At 35.7% G+C, this 21,024-nt stretch overlaps 2 protein-coding genes across 2 annotated transcripts; both read right to left on the bottom strand.

Moving 5' to 3' along the window:
- Positions 1-3,086: 3,086 nt before the first annotated feature.
- On the bottom strand, positions 3,087-5,487 carry LOC107678392 (uncharacterized). The gene is made up of 5 exons (XM_016473635.1): positions 5,475-5,487; positions 5,231-5,388; positions 4,464-4,571; positions 3,927-4,067; positions 3,087-3,504 (listed from the first exon to the last, which is right to left on the bottom strand). The coding sequence occupies exons 1-5, from the start codon at positions 5,485-5,487 to the stop codon at positions 3,247-3,249; spliced, it is 678 nt and encodes a 225-aa protein (XP_016329121.1). The 3' UTR covers positions 3,087-3,246.
- A 12,508-nt stretch (positions 5,488-17,995) lies between these two features.
- On the bottom strand, positions 17,996-18,885 carry LOC107678436 (leucine-rich repeat-containing protein 3B-like). The gene has a single exon (XM_016473708.1). The coding sequence runs from the start codon at positions 18,819-18,821 to the stop codon at positions 18,021-18,023; it is 801 nt and encodes a 266-aa protein (XP_016329194.1). The 5' UTR covers positions 18,822-18,885; the 3' UTR covers positions 17,996-18,020.
- Between the last annotated feature and the right edge of the window lie 2,139 nt (positions 18,886-21,024).

Here is a 21,024-nt window from a genome sequence, read left to right as displayed (position 1 = left end):
CTCCGGCGACTCCAAAATTGTCCTGAAGCCAAGGCATGGTTACATACGTACCTAAAGTGCTTTCTACTCCGTTCAGAGCACAGGTAATAACTTTATTGGTGCTTCCTCCTTCGGAGCAAGACCAAGAGTTGAACTTATTCTGTCCCGTCAGGGCACTGAAAGTATATGTTGAACGTTCCGCCCCATTCAGGCGGTCGGATCAGCTGTTCGTATGCTTCGGTGGCCGCACCAAGGGTTGTCCGGTTACGAAGCAGAGACTTTCCAAATGGATAATCGACACTATTATTCTAGCATACTCTTCTTTGGGCTTTCAATGCCCCATGGGAGTAAGAGCCCACTCAACTAGAGGCATTGCCTCTTCCTGGGCTTGGTCTAGTGGTGTGTCCATTGCAGAAATTTGTGCGGTGGTCGGCTGGGCCTCGCTGTCCACATTTGCCAGATTCTATAGTCTGGACATCCCAGCCTTACAGGCGCGGGTCCTTTCTGCATAGCAGGGCACTCTGTCATATGACAACCAGTGCTTGGCGTTTGCATCCTTCATGTACGCTCTTGGCCCTCAGTGAGTTCCAAGGCTGTACTGAATTTTTTCGGGATGATGATACAAGGGTGGGCCGACCTCTTTGAGTTTAGCCCTAGTGCCTTTTGCGGGGCTTCCCTGCAAAATACTTGGTCCTTCTGGGCCCCCTTGGCTGCTTAAGGCAAGTTCAAGTATTAGTCATTCCTCTAGCATAGCACGGCGGGATTGTACTGGTTCCCCAAGCGTCTTAAACAGACGCAGTACGAGTGAAGTATCGATAGGGAACGTACTCGGTTACTAACGTAACCTCGGTTCCCTGAGATACGGAACGAGTACTGCGTACTTTGCCGTGCTATGTAGCTGCACAACTCAGTCGTCGCTTCAGTCGAAGTAACCTGAGGATCCTATGGCGATGTGCCGCTTATATAGCCAGTGGACCCCGCCCATTCTGGCGGGCTTTACCGCCATAGGATCATGCAGCTCTGCTGCGGAGCCATTGGTTCGTTTTTTATTCAATGCACGAACCAATGGCCGTGCAGTTACACTGCTTTATTGAAAGGCTTCAGTCATCGGAGAAAAAGCAGTTTTCCCCAAGCATCTTAAACAGACGCAGTACTCGTTCCGTATCTCAGGGAACCGAGGTTACGTTAGTAACCGAGTATGTTTTTAAAATCCTTATGGGAAAAATAAATATTAAAAACACCTCTGGAGCCAAGCCGCTAAAAAAGTGGGCATGCACTGTGGCATTCTATTATTTATTTCCAGTAATCACACATCTATTAGGTAGTTCTAGGTGTATAGACCACATTACAGTGCCATATCATTTCACCAATTTATTTCAGCAATTTCTTAGAGCATTGCAGTTTACCACAACAAAACAACCAAAAACCACAAAGACACTGACCAAGCAAACAAATATGACCAAAAAAGGATGAAAGGACAAACCTTTTCCAATTAAAATGTATTGTTATTGTTATTGTTATTCTTCTTATTATTATTATAAATAATGGAAAGCACTCTCTATCTCTTTCTCCTACTCTCTCTCTCCCAGACACATATTAAAAATTGCCGACAGGAACTTTTTGTCAGCACTGGCCCATGATTGTCTCCACGATAGACCAAGTATTTTCACACACAAGAGCTTTGAATGGACAAAAGCTTCTGAGGTAACCGTGGTATAAGCAGAATAATCAACTCCATTTATTAATTATAGAAAAATAATGCATACCTAACTTGTTGCATGGTGGCCGTGTTACCACCTCAGGTGTGCAATATTTTTCAAAGGGCCTTTGTCTGTTTCCTGATTAATTGTCAACTGGCTAAATTATGATACAATTAAATTCCAGATACAATAAGTAATACAGAGAGAAAATATGAGCAACAATTGATATTTAACACTCATTAGCCTCAAAAATGTTTATTTGGTTAAAATGTAAGGCACATCTTCAAATATTCCAAACATAACAACAAATAATGGCAAAAATAAATACATGTATTTTTCAGTTAAATAAATAAATAATACAGAATCATAAATAAAATCATCTGATATCTCATTTAAGTAATATTTATGGGTAATAAAAATAAAAACAAGAACATAATATCACGTGAAATTAGTAATGAAAGCAGTAGGTAGTTCTCACAGAGATCAGGAGATCAATCCAATGACCATGATCTCATTTAGCAACTCATGAGACATGTTCATGTGCTCAGATTGTATGACACAGTAAAGTTAAATAATACATTTCACAGTGAGTTAAATAATACATTGCTTTCTGAGGCAGACTGTAAAGAATAAAGCCATTTAAGGGAGTTCCTAAAGTGTTAAATTAATAAATAATAAATCAAATGTGAAGTGAAATATAAAATAAATAACCTAAATAATAAATAAACAAAATACAAAATCTGAAGACAACAAATACCCTGCAGTGCCTCCATGTCCTGGCTGATGGTGCAACATAATTCCAGCAACAAATAATTTGACTGTGTACCTTGAAACACATATCAACTGTTTGTTTGTTTTTTGCTTGTCACTGTATCATGTTGCATCTGTTCCGTGTAAAGCCCAAAGTATACTTTGCTTTTAACATGTATGCTAGGGTACAATGCTGTATGTGCGTAGGCCTTTTTTTTTTTTTTTTCAATCTATGCATACTTTGTAGAGTACAACAGCCAGGTTTATTTTCTCCATAGGGAAATCGATTTTTCATAACTTCTTTAGAAAAATAGCACAGACACTGGACAAAGATGGAACGTTCCAGTTTGCATGTGTTTCAGTATACTTTGCATGCTATCCGCATACAGTATACTTTTAAAGGCTATGCGTCTGTGTCAAAACTCAAGTATACTTTGGGCTTACTGCTCTAGGCTGCTTATAGACTTGCTGTATTTATGCAGAGCTGCACAGTGTTAGGGTTCTCTGCCATGGACATGTTGGAGGTCATTCTGCGAACACTGAGGATACTGCGGAGGACGTCACAGCTGAAGTCCTGAAGCTGCTGCAGGGTGAGGTGGGCCACCACCTGGGTCATGTATTTATTTGTCAGATGCTTGACCAGATCATTTTTCATAACTTCTTTAGAAAAATAGCACAGACACTGGACAAAGATGGAACGTTCCAGTTTGCATGTGTTTCAGTATACTTTGCATGCTATCCGCATACAGTATACTTTTAAAGGCTATGCGTCTGTGTCAAAACTCAAGTATACTTTGGGCTTACTGCTCTAGGCTGCTTATAGACTTGCTGTATTTATGCAGAGCTGCACAGTGTTAGGGTTCTCTGCCATGGACATGTTGGAGGTCATTCTGCGAATACTGAGGATACTGCGGAGGACGTCACAGCTGAAGTCCTGAAGCTGTTGCAGGGTGAGGTGGGCCGCCACCTGGGTCATGTATTTATTTGTCAGATGCTTGGCCAGATCATGCTCTGGGGTCTGTGACTGCTCATCTGATGCCTGCTTTGATGGGTCAAATCCCGCCTGGTTCTGCAACTGTGAAAATACATAATTGCATGAATGGAGCATTCAAACATGCAAAAAATTAAAATTAAAAAATGCAGGTCAGTTAAACTGCATTTGGAAAGAAAACCAAATGAAGCACTTTCCCAACATACTCTAACCACGAGTAAGACATTTTTGCCATCATGTATGAATTATTATAACTTCTCATGAGATAAGGCTGACCTTCTCTATTTATATTGCTATGGCTTAAACACATTACTTGACTGCTATCCTAAGAGAGGCACTGCAATATGATGCCATACATGATTTAAATTTACCAATAGTAAGTTGCTAAATCAAGGCATGACTAAACAGGCTAACATTTAGGGAATTCAGGAATTGATACTACAAAACAGTAAATAAATTACATTTCATTTACCCATTCACAAAAGAACAGTCCCCCAATACCATACCTTTTTGATTAGGGAACAAAGTTCTTGAATTTCAGCTTTAAGTTCATTCACTTGGTCTGTCTGGGCCAGTTCTTTGCTGATCTCATTCAAGAGATTCAGATGTAGTTGCAGTCCCTTCACTATGTGTGCAAGGCAGGTTTCCTGTGACAGTAACAGAGAGATCTCACAGTTTATTTGCTGAACAATCCTGTTATATTTGTCTTTTTATTGTGTTCCTTGTGTAATTGTGTTCCATTATAAAGACCAAAATGTAATAATTCTTCTCCAGCTATCATAATACAACAAGAAAGAAAAGTGTTGTTTGTTCTTATTGGCCCATCTCTCAACAGTCAAGCTGATTTTTTATTTTTTATTTTTTTAAATCTTGCTGTTGTGAATCTGATTTCTTATAAACGGAATAGTATATAACTAAACTCAAATAGTGTGGGTTTACAGTACTGCATAGGTTTAGGTTTTGTATATATCCCTTGCCTTAGCCAAGTATGATTTAAAAAAAATTAACAGTCAAGCAAATGCCAAAAAAAGAATAAAACGTACCATGCTGGAGATACTGGAAATGTTCTGAAGAACTGGGGCAGAGGGTATCATAGATTTCCTCAAGAACTCCAGCTGCAGTTTAGTCGTGCTGTCGCCCAGAGTCAGACTCTGAAAGAAAAGACGAGCATTTGAATTGTTTAAACACGACAGGACAGAGTTTCTTGTTCTTGTGTCAGTACATACTCCTCACATACATGCCAGAGCAAAGAAAATTTGCGATCAGTGGCCCTCAAAAGTATTTGGACACTTTGTGATTGTCAAACACTGTGTGTCCACATGTTATGTGAACTAAACTGATGGTTGCTCTGCTAGGACACCTGTGTGAACTTGTATCAGAAACTTCATACATTCAATAAAACACCTTCACACAAGTTAAAAATAATTTCAAAGTTATTCTGAGAAAAGTTTTAGAATCATTTGATTGGTGAGATGCCACTTAATTTGATATTTTGTATCTAATGCAATAACATTCCCAAATGTGACTGAAGTGTCCAAACGACTTGGCCCTCTTGTAAATCTATATACACAGAGAGCTATGAATGTGAAGTTAAAGAAAACTTTGTATTAACTTTTGCAGTTAAGTTTGTTGATCCGGGGTGAAACGGTGGCAAACATGTAAACAAGATTGAAGATTAGATGGACCAAATGTACGTTTTTAAGAATCATTCACTGAAAACAGCATATTGATTGACTGCTCTTCTGAATACTGGGGACAGTATGTCCCTCAGTGTCTATGGTGGTTACAGTCCTGAAATAAATGTGCTTACCTTGTTGTTTATCCAGGCTGCATGAGTTGTAGGAATATCTTTTAGAATTTTGTTGATTAAAACGTGAGCCTGTACAATAGTATCCTTGTTCATAATGCCCAGTTTGTCAGAGATTGGGGCAGATGCCACAATTCCCACAAGTGTGACTAATAGAGCCGCTGGAGGAGAGAGAGTGAGAGACAGAAGCGATTAGAAGTGCATAACACTGTGACGCAGATCTCACACACATGGATCACGCACTCACATGCTTCAGCCATGGCTGGACATCCTGATTTCACATAAATGCACCTGATTCCAATTGACTGTAAAAGTTACTTAAGGCTTCTTCATACTTATTTACTGTACATACATATTTATTTTTGAAATAACTTTAAATAATACATTTATCATCTTAGCCTTCTATCATCAAAATTGAAAATAGTGTACATAGTATAACATAAGTTAAAATATTATTGAAAATAGTATATGAAGCAAAATTCTCCAGAATCATGTTTTTTTTCATATAATAAGAATTTAATGTAAATAAAAAATAAAACTTACCCTGGAAGTTCATTATAACAACAGCAATCAAAAAGAAAATGCGCAAAGTCACCAGACTCCAGCAGTAACAAAGCCCCGTCATGTTCACGATTTATATATCCTGCAGGGGAAATTCCTGTTTCTGACGTTGTCTTGAGTAGATATTTAGAACATACTTGTGTGTCAAAGCATGATTAAGGTTATTGATGCTTTTGCATTAATAAATCACTAACAAACCTAATAAACACACCTATAATGCTTGAGAGGCCAGTAGTTCATGTACATTTATATATGAGTATATATGAAAAAAAAAACTTGTATAAAAAATAATCTAAATGAACTGGTAAGCAAGTAATGTTTTCCAGTGTTATTATGTTATTAATGAAAGTTATTAAACTAAATATTTTGTAGCTAAATGCTGATGAAGTAAAGAGTTTTATTTTCTCAAATGCCAATGAACAGTGAACAATACAAAATCAATATAAAATTTTTTGTTAAAGTGTCATAATACATTTTTAAAATATCATATTGTAAATAACATATTGTAAATATAATTAAATCAATTAATTTATATAATTAAATCAATTAATCACAGAACTAAATCTCACATAATACATTTATCATCTTAGCCTTCTATCATCAAAATTGAAAATAGTGTACATAGTATAACATAAGTTAAAATATTATTGAAAATAGTATATGAAGCAAAATTCTCCAGAATCATGTTTTTTTTCATATAATAAGAATTTAATGTAAATAAAAAATAAAACTTACCCTGGAAGTTCATTATAACAACAGCAATCAAAAAGAAAATGCGCAAAGTCACCAGACTCCAGCAGTAACAAAGCCCCGTCATGTTCACGATTTATATATCCTGCAGGGGAAATTCCTGTTTCTGACGTTGTCTTGAGTAGATATTTAGAACATACTTGTGTGTCAAAGCATGATTAAGGTTATTGATGCTTTTGCATTAATAAATCACTAACAAACCTAATAAACACACCTATAATGCTTGAGAGGCCAGTAGTTCATGTACATTTATATATGAGTATATATGAAAAAAAAAACTTGTATAAAAAATAATCTAAATGAACTGGTAAGCAAGTAATGTTTTCCAGTGTTATTATGTTATTAATGAAAGTTATTAAACTAAATATTTTGTAGCTAAATGCTGATGAAGTAAAGAGTTTTATTTTCTCAAATGCCAATGAACAGTGAACAATACAAAATCAATATAAATTTTTTTGTTAAAGTGTCATAATACATTTTTAAAATATCATATTGTAAATATAATTAAATCAATTAATCACAGAACTAAATCTCACAAATGTTGATATTCAGATAGCATACTATGAGACATTTTGAAAATGTTATATATTATATACATCATATATATTATGATGTAACACCTTCTTTAACTTTAATACAGCATGGGCATATTCATGTGCACTCATATTCAAAAATTTTGTGACCAAAAAAAAAGCATATTGATGTCAGTACTGTTCTCTTTCCTTTGTTTCACAATAGTGTGTATTTTTTGGACCACTACATTTTTAGCTTTCACTTCCAAGCAGATCAAAGCTATAAATAGAAACAATGTTGAGACAGATACACTCAAATATATCTGTATTGCTTTGTCATCTACTATAAGAGAGCCAACCAGTTATGTAATAAAGGCTTTACGTACAGTGGGATTTTCACTAAAGATCTGATAACTGAGTGAATTGCTATGGGTATGAGATAGAACTGCGATTATTTCCTAGTGCAAAAATGAATCATAATATTTTTATGTGAAAATTTCATCTGTCAATAAGTTGAATTTATTTATTCAAATAATAGTCTTCAGCTACGATCAGATTCAGAAAGTTTACTTGGAGATTGTTGCTGAACCACTGAATAATATAATTGTTTATTCATTTTCATTTATTGATTTATTGATTATTTTGATAGATAGATAGATAGATAGATAGATAGATAGATAGATTTATTTATTCAAATAATAGTCTTCAGCTACGATCAGATTCAGAAAGTTTACTTGGAGATTGTTGCTGAACCACTGAATAATATAATTGTTTATTCATTTTCATTTATTGATTATTTTGATAGATAGATAGATAGATAGATACATTTGAAGTTGAGTCAAAAAATCACTAATTTTAGATAGATAGATAGATAGATAGATAGATAGATAGATAGATAGATAGATAGATAGATACATTTGAAGTTGAGTCAAAAAATCACTAATTTGTTCCTATTCTGTCATCATCACACCAAAACCAATGGTAGAAACACTTGGTGTTACGGATTGTTGTGTAAGGCAGAGTTTCCTTCAAAGGAAGAAGAGGGGCAGAGATAGTGTCAAACAGATGAGGGGAAAGGGGAAGAAAGGTTTCTATGGAAACAAGGAGTATCAATTGAAAGACATAAGCCGAATAAAAGTGACCTCACCATCACATCATGTACATGCAAAGTATGTACATGATCAGAGTCTCTGATTTTACCAAAAAAAGATTTATATGTTTTTATTTTGAGAGTGGGAGAGAAACAGAAACAGACAGACAGCTTCACAGACAGAGAAAGGGGAAGATTGGTGTTGCTAAATTCAGTGTGTTCCCACAAAACCCTCCATTAGCATGAACTCACTCATTCCTCTAGACAGACAGAACATATATTCACTCCTGATTGAGTGTGCTGCTACAGTTGCACATCATGATGGCACTGCATTTACATAATGAATCCTAGATCTTTTCAGATTGTTATCACCATTGTTTTAGCTAATTTCTCTCAAAACGATTCCATAAATACAGCCCTGAATTGTATCCTAAATTGTACCATTTATAATCTTTGCATCTATGGATCATTTAGAGGAGGACTGTTCAAAAAGGGAACATTTAGAAGTGAATCAATCTAAATGTAATGTAATCGTGGCGTCACTGGTGGAAAGAAAATGGATCACTTCCGTTCCATGAGCTTAATGTATTTGACCATTCACCTTTATGACAACACTCCTTCTAATGCTTCAAGACCTTTCATTTTTCATTTGCATGCTTACATTTTTTATTCTCTTTATTAGTTTCAATAGACTGAACAACTGCTTTCAACGTTCAAACAAAGAATGAAAAATAACAAAATATCTACAAGTTAAAACAAAATGATTAAAAATATACAATTTATACAGCATAAAATATCGAGGAATGAGACAAACAGCAATAATATGTCAATTAATTAAGTAGCTTTACATCTGTACATCCTTAAGATTCATAACCAACCTTTCATTCTCTAAGGGTTTATTGTTTGATCAAAAACTTGTCTTACGAAGATGAGTCCTCAGCATGAATAAAGAACCTTCGGAGTTCTTTGAAGATTTTAATTGCCTGGCTCAAGCTGTGTGGATTTTTTCTGAGCCTTTATGGAACAGAAAACTGTCCCCATAATGAAACACCTAAGCTTGTTTTGTGGAGTCTGTGGCTCTGCTTGGCTTTGGTATTCTGACTATTTCCCCCACAAGCAACACACTACAGATGTTTTACTGGTGACAGATTATTTTTGAAAGTGTTACCCCGTTGTCTGTTTTGCAAGTTGCTAAGATGGCAGCTTGCATGTTGCATATGTCCAAGATTTTATACAAAAGTCAAGCAATTGCCATTGAGAAGAATAGGCACACTAATGGGTAGCTCTCTTCAGGTATAAACCACCTTGGTCAGTGTCCTGAACCCATAATGTAAGCTCTTATCTATCATGTTCCTGCTCTTAATCCCAAAAGAATACAGGACCCATAGTTTAGCAGACATGTTTGGATATGTGTGCTTCCACAATATTCAGTACAACAACTGTATCCGTGTCAGTAGTGGTAAGATCACTGGCACTTCTCAATGCTCATATTTCATAAGTGTGTCAAACCTAGGAAATAGGAAATATTTAATTATTAAAGAGCTTTACCATCATTTGCCTTTAATACAGCTTACAACATTCTTAGAGTAGATTTTGTACAACTTTTGACTAGTCTCCAGTGGAATGTTGTCTAGCAGAACATCTGCCATTTGCTTCGGTGATATTGAAGAAGGGAATCTGCTTCTCATTCTCTTTAAAACTTGGATAATATTCAGTCAGGTCATTGGCCAGGGCAGATGTTGTAGTTCATCTTGGTGCTCCACCTGTCCAAGTTTTATGACAATTTTTGTTTTTTTGCATTTTACCACTGGTGTCCATGAGTCATTTAAAATTGTAGTAATTGTAGCTTGTTCATGGATTTTGGCTTTGTGAAGTTCTCTGTGGCCAGTTTTTGTTGAAATTGTGAAACTTTGAAGTTACTTTTGAGGTTTGCTTTCACTTTGTAGTTCTGTGTTGTTTGGACACAATCCTTCTTTCCCCATCCTTCACTTTTGGTTTTCGTCCACTCTTGTTAACTGTTCTTCTTAAAACACTGAAAAATTGTGCTATGCTCACAGATGCTGCTGCTAAACATGCTTCCATTATTCATAATTTTTGTAAGTCTTAAAAGTCACCCATTTCACCAATAGCTTACACTAAATACTGCTGAAAACTTATACTAAACTGACATAAAATCTAGAGAATATAAACAAAGTTTTTTGTTCTCTGTAGCCCACACAAATGATTATCGTGTCCAACCCTAAGTCATGAAAGTGTTTTGTGACCATACATTTACAGTAAACTTAGTACTTACCTGTAGAGGGCAATGTTGTTTACAGAATCAAAGAGACAGCATGAAGAAAAAAGACTGAGAAAGCAAGAGAGTAAATATGAAGTACGATGTAAATGTCATATGAGTATGGATATATTAAGAAATATTAAGAACGGCTATATCATAGGATGCTATACATGATACTGTCACTGTACTTTTTTGTAAGGGTCCACATATCAGGCCTTATGAAACACAAGCAGTACAATTTCAATCATACATAAAAAGTATTTACAAATTAATTACATAGAAATTTATTCCGCATGAGTTATTAATCCAGAGTCATTATTAAGCAGACAGACAGACAGACACACACACACACACACACACACAAAGGCGAGCTAGTCTGAAATGTAAATGAACCTGAGGCAACAGGTGTGTGTTTGGTAGAGGACTGTAACATTACCTGTTAAACCAACCCCCTCTACACACACACAATCTCACCTGCTGGACCTCTTAATTTACTTATCTATTGAAATGTCAGGGACAAATGTTTCTTGGCTACAACTACATACTGTACAATTTTGTCTACTATGGATCATCTGTAAATATATTACTGTTGTGTTTGCACATTGTCTGATCCTGTCCATTTTTGCCGCATGTGTGAGTGAGAGTGAGATGTGAGTCAAGTCAAGTCCCCTTTATTTGTATAGTGCTTAATACAATACTGGTTGTGTCAAAGCAGCAAGTGAAAGTCTTACCATTGTTTCAGAAGTACTGATCCTTTTTGGAAATTGATGGCTTCCGAGAATATTGCTCCCCAAAATGAATATTCTGCCTTTATTTACTCATTATTAGCTTAGTCATTAGTTCTTTTTTTCTGTATGTCTTTCTTTGTTGTTAGGAAGACAAAACGACATGTGTTTATGAATTTTCACACCACACTTTTCCAAAGAATGGGGCTGTTGAGCTCCAAAATGGCATTCAAGCAATAAATAAAAAATATGTACATACAAACATACTGTACATATAATAGTTATAACAATTTAGGGGAGAGCAGCAACCTTAAACAAAATTGGTTATGTGACCACAACTATATGAAGAATTATCCATTTTACTTACCCTGGATGGATGGCCAGTCCATCAGTCCATTACAAGGCTCACACATAGATTTTAAGTAGTCATCTTTATTGAATTTCTCTTCCTTTGATATAGCATGAGGTGAAAATGTTCAGCTTTACTTCATAGTTTACTTCAGTTTACTTCAAGCATCATTAGGAATAGATTATTTCTAATGATGCACCACATTCTGAAATTTATGTACATATTTAATTTCGGCCCATTACTGTCAAGCACTTACTTTTAACACACCGTAAGTAAAAACTGCTTCAACTCACCCCACTTTCCCCTGTGTATCAAGCCTTCTGAAGCCACACAACAGCTTTGCGCAGTAGCAGCTTAATCTCATTCACTTGCACATATTCGAACTTGCTGCCTCAAAGCATGTGCCAGATTTGACCTCACTGACACACTTAAAAATATTTAGGTCTAAATTTTAGATTTATGTTTTCCATCCATTTGGATTACACAGATTTATTATAAACAAAATAATAAGTGTAATACGATGCATATTTGTCAGTCACACATGAAACAGGTAACAAACAGGTAAGATTTCTGCTCTCAAAAAAATCATGGCATAGTTTATTATTGATTATTTGCATGTAGTTGATTTTATTTAAATAATCATATTTTCAAAAATTCTTTAATTCAAATTACTTATGAACAAAGTTAAAATATAGGAACAAGTCATAAGTTACAAGTTCGTTAAAATGTATGAGACTGAAGCTAATTGGATTGACTGATTATAATTAATTGTAACGATTCAGTCCACTGAAGGCGAGTTGAAGTGAGAACCCAAGTGCAGTTCATTTACAGTGTGATCCAATAATCCGTGACTTGACTTGACATGAACAGACTTGACGAGAACAGACTTGACTAGAACAGACTTGACTTGGCATGGACAGGACTCACCAACAGCAGAGTTACAACATCAATACACAACGAAGACGATGGGAACAAGATGGCTATTTGTATCAAACAAAGAGGGTCACATGACATGGACAAACAAATGGGAAAAAAGACACATGACTAAAACAACCAATCAGAACATGACACATACACAAGGCAGAGAGACATGAGGCAAGGGAAGCATGACACTAACATCAGGAAACAATTACAAAATAAAAGACATGGACATGAACATGAAACAAAAACAAAACCCAAACCCCACATTGCATTAATATATGACTGGCAAATATGCATCACATTAAATTGACATGAACATGAAACAAAAACAAAACCCAAACCCCACATTACATTAATATATGACTGGCAAATATGCATCACATTAAATTTAACAGTTTATGTTAAAACTGTGTAATCCAAATGTACAAATTTAGGCCTAATTATTTTTTGAGTTCACCAACCACCATTGGTTTTTGCTGATCTAACAACACTGATCTGATAATCACAGATCAGAAAAGGATGGCGAAGGGATTCAGTATTTTTGTCTTGTGATTTAACAATGTTATAATTCACATTCCATATTCTAGGGCTGCTACGTCACCTGAATACTGAAGGGAAATAATTAATTATAATTAATAATTGGTATGTGATATAACTCATTCCATTTGCCATTTGTTCATAAATGATGCATCAGATAGAGAACTACAGAACCTCAGAATTTCTAGGAATCATAGACACTTCCAGGTGTGCACTTTTTCAAAATATCTATTATTACAATATTATTACAACCCCATGCAGTGACAATACCAACCATAGGAAATCTAAATACCTGCTTATGCGGTATGTATGATATGGAAATGATAGCAAATGTGTTGGTGGTTTATGGAATGGAAAATGGTAAACTGGAACCACTGCTAAATGTGCAAAAAATGTAAATGTGTGATGAAGCAGAATTATGAAGAGAGAAAAGATACAGCAGAGGTGGATAACAGCAAGAACACAAACTAAACAAAAGACATGTCTTGAAAGGTCACATGCTTTAAATGAAAAGACAATAAACGAAAAGACATATTAAATGCATTATTCTGCTTTGTAAACAATATTTGTTTTAATAATTATTACACTGTTAATAAGTTTCTCTGTTTGTAAGTTTCACTATCAGAATTTAAGAATGCCATAAATCTAATTTGCATTCCATTTTCACGTTTTAGATTTTAATTCTTATAAAGTAACTAAAATGACTATAACTAAAATAAAAATAAATAATAACTAAATAGTATCATTTTTTTCAATATAAAAACAAATAAAAATTTAATTGAAAATGGAGAATAATATAAAAATAAAAACTACTTTAAAAAGTCAATACTACAAAAACATTGTCCAGAGATTAGGTTGCAAGAAGCTGTTCGTGTTGACCTTAAGGTCCCCACCAATTATCTTCTATACTGAACCAATATCTAACTGCTCTAATTGAGGCACAAAATGCTTAGGTCTTTCATTCTTCTACCAGTATGTAATATGGGACTCACACTATTTCAGGCTCTGTAACTAGACTAGGTCATGTTTTTCTTCTCCCGTGTTTTTTTCTGGTCCCCATAGGAATACCTTTCAGAACATCCTTCCGGGAAGATTCCTCAAGGTTCTCTGGGCAACAGTCCAGGGCAAGGAAATCTGCCTCACAGCAACCCAAGAAGGAAAACACATCAAGAAGGAGAGCTGTCACCTCTGAGGCATCTGGTCTTCACACTTGATTGGCATGTCAAAATATGTCATGCATTACAAATGGCAATATAACTGCACCTATAAAATGGTGTTTGGGGAGTAATTCCAGAAGTCTGGCAGGACCTGCAATCTCAGGTAGAAGCCAAGTGTACCATACCCATTTTCTCTCCATTAACCAAGTATCAGTCAAAGAGTTGAAAATCAACTCACACTGCCGTCAAAGTATACAATTAAAAGTATATATTCCCTTGGAATTTAACACATAACCTTGTTGTTGCTAGTGCTATGCTCTATCAGTTCAGATACAGTATAAGAAAATCCTCTGACTAAAACATGCCAATGGCCAGTGTCACATTCAGACACATAAAGGCCTGCAGCTGTGCAAAAAGATGTGAAAGTTTAATTGGCACTCCTGAGTTGATTGGCACTTTAAAAGACACTGGCTGTGTTCTTATAGGATGCACATTATGCCTATTGTATACACCTATTATATCATATTGTACATGCTATTTCAACCACTTTTTAGCACTTTAAGGCCTGGTTTTACAAACGGGGCTTAGCTTAAGCCAGGACTAGACCTTAGTTAAATTAAGATATTTAAGCAACTTTTTAAAAAATGCCTTAGAAGAAAACATTACAGGTGTGCATCTTGACACAGAACAATGACACTGACATGTTTTAAGATATGTCAGAGCAAGATATTTTCAGTGGAGACATCTCAAACATGCATTTTAGTCTGGGATTAGTTTAAGCCTTGTCTGTGAAACCGGGGGTAAGTGAAATTTTCCAAGTGACTGAATATCGGTAAGACTTTACTATAAAGTTCCATTAATAAACAGTGGTTATTGTATTAACTGACATTAACAATGAGTAACACATTTCTTGTTAACTAAGATTAATAAATGCTTTAGAAGCATTTTTCATTGTTAGTTAATGTTGACTAAATATTTAACAAATGTTAACAAATGGAACTTGGAAGTGTTTCCGGAATTCAACATATTATGTTACACCAAATACACAAAATAATGATCTTTAAAAAAGCATCATATGACCCCTTTAAGCAAAAGTTAGGCCCATGCAACCGCATTAATAGCACAATGATAATTACCATCAAAAATCAATATCAACCAATCAATAATTTCAACTCATCCCTTATTTTCCACAAAATATAATAAATAAATAAATGCCAGTGGGGCTAATTGCTAATTCAAAATGTGAACCTAAAAGCTTTGTAAAAGTATGTGCAATAATTGTTCTGTTACAACTGTATTATTTGAGCTGTAAATTTGGCAGTTGTTATTTTAGGGGATTTTAGGATATGTCAAGGAAACAAAGTTACACATAAAATGTTAGTAAGCAAATTTTACTACTACTACTGCTACTACTACTACTATTGAAGCAGTATTTTAAAATGTAGCGTTTTAACTTGTGCTGAACTTAGAATTTTCCTTGAAAATTTGCTAAATCTTAAGTACAGTATATTGCAATATTGCAAATGTTAGTTATGGTGCAGTGTAGACATTCTGAGATAACCATCATAAATAATAGATTGTTAAGTATATTTTAGTGGGTCATTTTGTACCAGGGTGACTTTCACAACTTCTTGTACAGATGCAGGCCATTATGTTTGCGTGTGAATGCATGTTTGTGAAGATGGCTGGTTGTGTTTTGACACCTTGCAAAGAACTCAGCAATCCACTGAGCTTTTAGGATTCAATTCAGACAATGCAGAATTTAAACAATTTGTAAAAATGTAAAATAATATGTGAGATGTAGGAACAAATTGTCATTGTTTAATTTGCTGTGATTGTTGATATTTCTTTGTTTTTAATTTATGTATTTATTTGTATGGTAAACCAGGCAATGAACAGACAAAAGGTGCACAATCCATATTTAAAATTAAAATAAATGAGTATTACAGATGAAAATAAGGTTCCTCTCAGAGTTTACCTTTCATTTTCTGCATGATATTTATATAATTCATGAACAATGTTAGGATCAATGGATTGAACACACCCCGCTATCACTGAGACCTAAAAAAACAATGCCATGTTGGCACTCTAATACACATAACACTTTCAAGCAAACCATAATGCATACATTTTCTGTTGCTTACACAGAAACAGAAGATCTAACATATGCATGACCAGCAAATAATTTATTTCACTAACACTTTACAATAAGGTTGTATACATTAAGGTTAGCTGAAAAATACAGTACGTTTAGAGCATTTTAATTTCTACACAGACAAATAGATTTTTTAACTTTGTATGATTTACTTTTAATTAAATGTAACATTGTATATTTTTAAATTAGCACTAATATAGAGATAAAAAAATGCTGTCAAAAATGACTGTTCACTGTTCATGATATATAATACATTAACTAATGCTAATGTTTAGAACCTTATTGTAAAGTGTTTTATTTTTCTTTCTTTCTTTCTTTCTTTTTCTTTCTTTCTTGATATAAAAATCTAGTGCTTATGAACCAATTTACAACCACATTTGGACTACAGCTATTACCTAGTGAGCTGCCTTGTTATCTACTGCCTATATAGCCACATCCCAGTATGCCTGCCTATCGTTTGGAACAGCTTTCCTGTCAGGAGCACCTATGATATGTTAAAATGTCTTGGTAGGCAGCTCTTTAGGTTTTGGAACAGAGTGCACTTTTTTTTCTGATGAATTCCATGACATCCTTCACTGCCTTTTGTAAAGGATTAACAAAATGCTATTTTCTAAATTTACGGACATGACTTGTAAAGCTTTGAAGATATTGACTCACACAGGCAGAACATTCAGGTGGATTTCAACTTATGATTTATCTTGGCAGACATTCTGAATTATTCTTGCTGGCACGCCACATTGAAACTGAAAAATCACACAGTATTGGATGTGACATACCAAGGATGCACTCTAACAGTGCAAACACAATATGTGGTGGTCAACATCATCTCATTATCTTTAAACTTAAAAGTTCAGAAATATTTTAAATAATTTTCTTAAAGTTTCTCAGGGTGTTTTCCCTAGAAACAACTACAGTGATTTATCTTACAGTGACTGATCACAAAAATAACAAGCTAACCTGTTTATTTCTTTTAAGTCACAGCGTCATTAATGCTGAAGGATTCATGAAGAAAATAACAAGCCATTTTCTGTGCTCCCCTAAAAACCTAACCACTGAGTATCAAAGCAAACTACAGTGCTTTTTACATTTGCACTGTTTGTATACTATATTTAGTGAGACACCTGAAACGTCATTGATGCATGCAAGAATGTGTTGCTCTGTAAAATTTTGATGTTGCCTGCAGGGACAACAACAGTACTTTTTGTAAATACCCAGTAGGATGAGTGCTTTACGCTCCATGTGTTGCCTGCTAAATTGGGATCTGACTGAAAAAAGAACCGCTAAATGAAAAAAAAACAAAAAACAGACAACGCCTCCTTTAAAAGCACGCAGAGCAGACAAACCTCTTAGTCCAGAGGAGCCTCAAGCTCGGACATTTCTGAATCAATTATTCATCTGAATTGGATTAGATGGCCCCTGTGATTTCCCTCCTCTTATCTACAGTCATCTCTGTCCATGCACGTGTCTGTGGATGGTTTTAGCATGATATGTTTCACTTTTCCCTGTTGTAGACATTGCACTCCACTGACCACGAAGCGTCCTATGTCAAAAGTTCTTCCTTGTCCTTTGGGAGGGTACTGATCAATCCTGAGTAGTATCTTGAAGTGAATGGTCTGTGATTCAAGGAAACAAAGCCATTATTCTTTGTTTTTCCAATGGGTTATTCTTTAGAGTCAAGTAGCCCATTGCCCAGTGTGCCCATTGCTTTTTGGCAGCCTGAGAAGCTTCCTCCACATGTCATGAGCACTTGGCCTGGCACTATACCACAGTGCTGATGGTGGAAGACTCCTCAGACTTGCCCTGCCTGCTGGGCAGAGACTTGAGATACTTTAGGTGGCGCCTGGCATCTTCCTGATTGTGTCTTACATAGTAGACCATGTAGGAGATGACCATGGTGAACCATCCAAACATGGTCACCAACATGGCCACATCCGTAGTCTTTTTGAGCACCACACACAGGTCCAGGTCTTTGGCCAGCAGGAAAGGCACACCTTGGGCTCCAGAGTCCGAGGGTTCAGATGTCTGACAGATAATGCCAGTCAAAAATACAGGCTCTAGGTCCAGGTGTGGAAGGGCTGTCTGCAGCCTGCAGTCACAGTGCCAGGGGTTTCCAGTGAGGTTGGATCTTGCTGTAACACCTTCAAAGGCATCAGGGTCCAACGTTGTGAGCTGGTTGGACGAGAGATCCAGAAACTGTAGAGAGGCTGCCAAACCTCTAAAGGCTCCAGGTTCAAGCAAAGCCAATTCATTATGGGAAAGATCCAGTTCAGCTAGCAGTGGAAGATCATTAAAAGCATTGGCAGGGATGCTGGTCAAGAGGTTGTAGTCCAGGTAGAGGCGTAGTGTGTCATTGGGAATATCCTGAGGGATCTCAGTAAGATGCAGGTTGCTGCAGCGCATAGTCTTACCACCAAATGCGCCCTCACTGTCTGAACAGTAGCAGTGCTTGGAGCAGGAAGTCGCAGCATTGTGGAAACAAAGTGTCATCAGCACTAAGCTGTGAAACAGCAGACAAACAAACACAGAGTGCCGAAGCAGCCAACCTGAGGGTAGCAGCATTGTGGGACAGCGGGCATAATCCCTTTAGAGTACAACCTGTGCTGAGAGCATCCAGGGGGCTGTACCCTACATCAAAATGCCCAACAGCTTGCATGCCTAGAAGATTGAAGAATACAACCAGTTAATGGAAAATATATACATTTCTTTAATGTTTCAGACTTCAGACTTTCAGAATATGTAAAGATAATAATGTGTTTCCTTTGAATGCTACTGTGCTCCTTGCGTGAGATACTTTTGAAATATTTACTTATTAAAACATTTGGTTTAAATGATTCCTCTAATTAAAACAGATTACCCTTAAACAATTTCAGAGCAAATGCATACATACAGAGATACACATCAAACATTTTCAAAAAGATAATTAATGCAGAGATCCTTTTTATCTATATTTCCTAGTCCTTTTTAATACTATATAATATAATTTTCTTGACATTACAAACACCCATCAATGAAGCCATGCCATTGTTTAACTGCATGTACAATCTCTTACTAAATCTAATTTCCTTTCTCTTGCCATCTCTTGCAGCAATGCCTCACCAGTTTCTTGTGATTTAAGGATTTTTACATAGCCTGTTTTGATTGTCCCTAATTAACTTGCAATAGTGTAGCATACATAGACATATATACACATACACAGAACCATACATATGCAAGTATTACAAACCCATACAGCACAGAAATTAAAATTAATAAGCAGACTGATGCCTTAACCAAATTTAATTTACTGATGGAAACTGGTGGGCTTGATGCTCAAAGCAGTGGGGTTTAAGCTGTTATTATTTCCCTGCTAGCTTCATTTTTTTTTCTTTTTTTGCTAGACACAAAGCAATGCTCTCACACTAATAAAAAAAAAACTTCAAAGATTATCCACTCACGTTAATGACGGAAAAAGTGTCACTTCCTCAAAAGTGATGGTTGATTATATATCCCTGCTATGCTGGCCGAATTCACAACTCTGCTACAGGCATTAATGAAATCCAAGAATGACAAAAAATGACAAAGCATGTAAATAAGATGTTTCTTCAAAAAGACATTTTAAATAGTCAGAACATTAACAATAAAGTTATAATACCATGTTGACATATTAATTTAATTTAAACGCGGCGCACATTCTGAAGTACGAGCCAAATGCACTTCCTCATCTGTGCTCCACATTTGCTGAATAAAAAGGGCAAACTTGCCATCATTCTTTCTGTTTTCGTGAAGTGGACGCACATACCACCTACGTCGTTTGTTCTTGTTCTTTTTCTTTGCCATTGCTACTGCCAGATGTTTAAAAAACTGTTCTTCTCTCACAGCCGCCATGGTTGAGGAGATAAGTGCGTTGTATAGGAGATACATGTGAGCGGAGCTACACATATTTACATACTCAATCTACACTCTGCCTCCGGCAGCAAAGGGCTATTGGAATGTTCAAAAACAGTATACCGTCACTCAGCCTTTTCGAACATTTTTTTTGAAGTGATATGAAGTGACCAAGTGTAAATACATCTTATGAGTTTTCTTCTGTCATATAAGAACTATGAGTAGCACTTTATTTTACAGTACGTGTACTTCCTTGGTACATACATGGTAAATATCTTGTACCTACAGGCAAATGAGTGGTAACACAAGGTACTTACCTGAAGTGTATGTAACTAATAAGACACATAACTGCACATACTAATGATATGTACATGGTAAATGTGTAGCACCTACGGAAAAATGTGGTATTATGTGGTAACAAACAAGACTTACAAGACTACCTGTAAGTACCCACACTTGTCTGTATGTACAAAATAATTACCATGCATGTACAACTGTTAAGTACAGCCATGTTTCTTATTTGTTACCATGTACATACACTTCAGGTAAGTAGCCTACCTTGTGTTACCACTCATTTGCCTGTAGGTACAAGATATTTGCCATGTATGTACCAGGGAAGTACACGTACTGTAAAATAAAGTGCTACCCAATTTTCCTATATGTCCATTTTGGCGTCGACCAAACTTATGTTCGCCTGCTTTTCTCATCTTCAGGTGAACAATTTGAATGGGGAAATTACAAATGCATCTTAAAATGAATCCGTATTTCCGGCCCAAACTATGATTTGTGTGAGTTTTTGGATATTTGTTTCTTTGATTGAATAGCGCTATGCAATATTGAGATCAAATTTTAAAGCACAGCATATTCATGTCTTTTTTGAGAGATCATTTATTGAATG

Source organism: Sinocyclocheilus anshuiensis, unplaced genomic scaffold, assembly GCF_001515605.1.
Source record: "Sinocyclocheilus anshuiensis isolate Anshui unplaced genomic scaffold, SAMN03320099.WGS_v1.1 scaffold1034, whole genome shotgun sequence".
Classification (NCBI taxonomy): domain Eukaryota; kingdom Metazoa; phylum Chordata; class Actinopteri; order Cypriniformes; family Cyprinidae; genus Sinocyclocheilus; species Sinocyclocheilus anshuiensis.
Note: the sequence above shows the minus strand (reverse complement) of the source record. Positions and strands in the feature narration are given on the sequence as shown.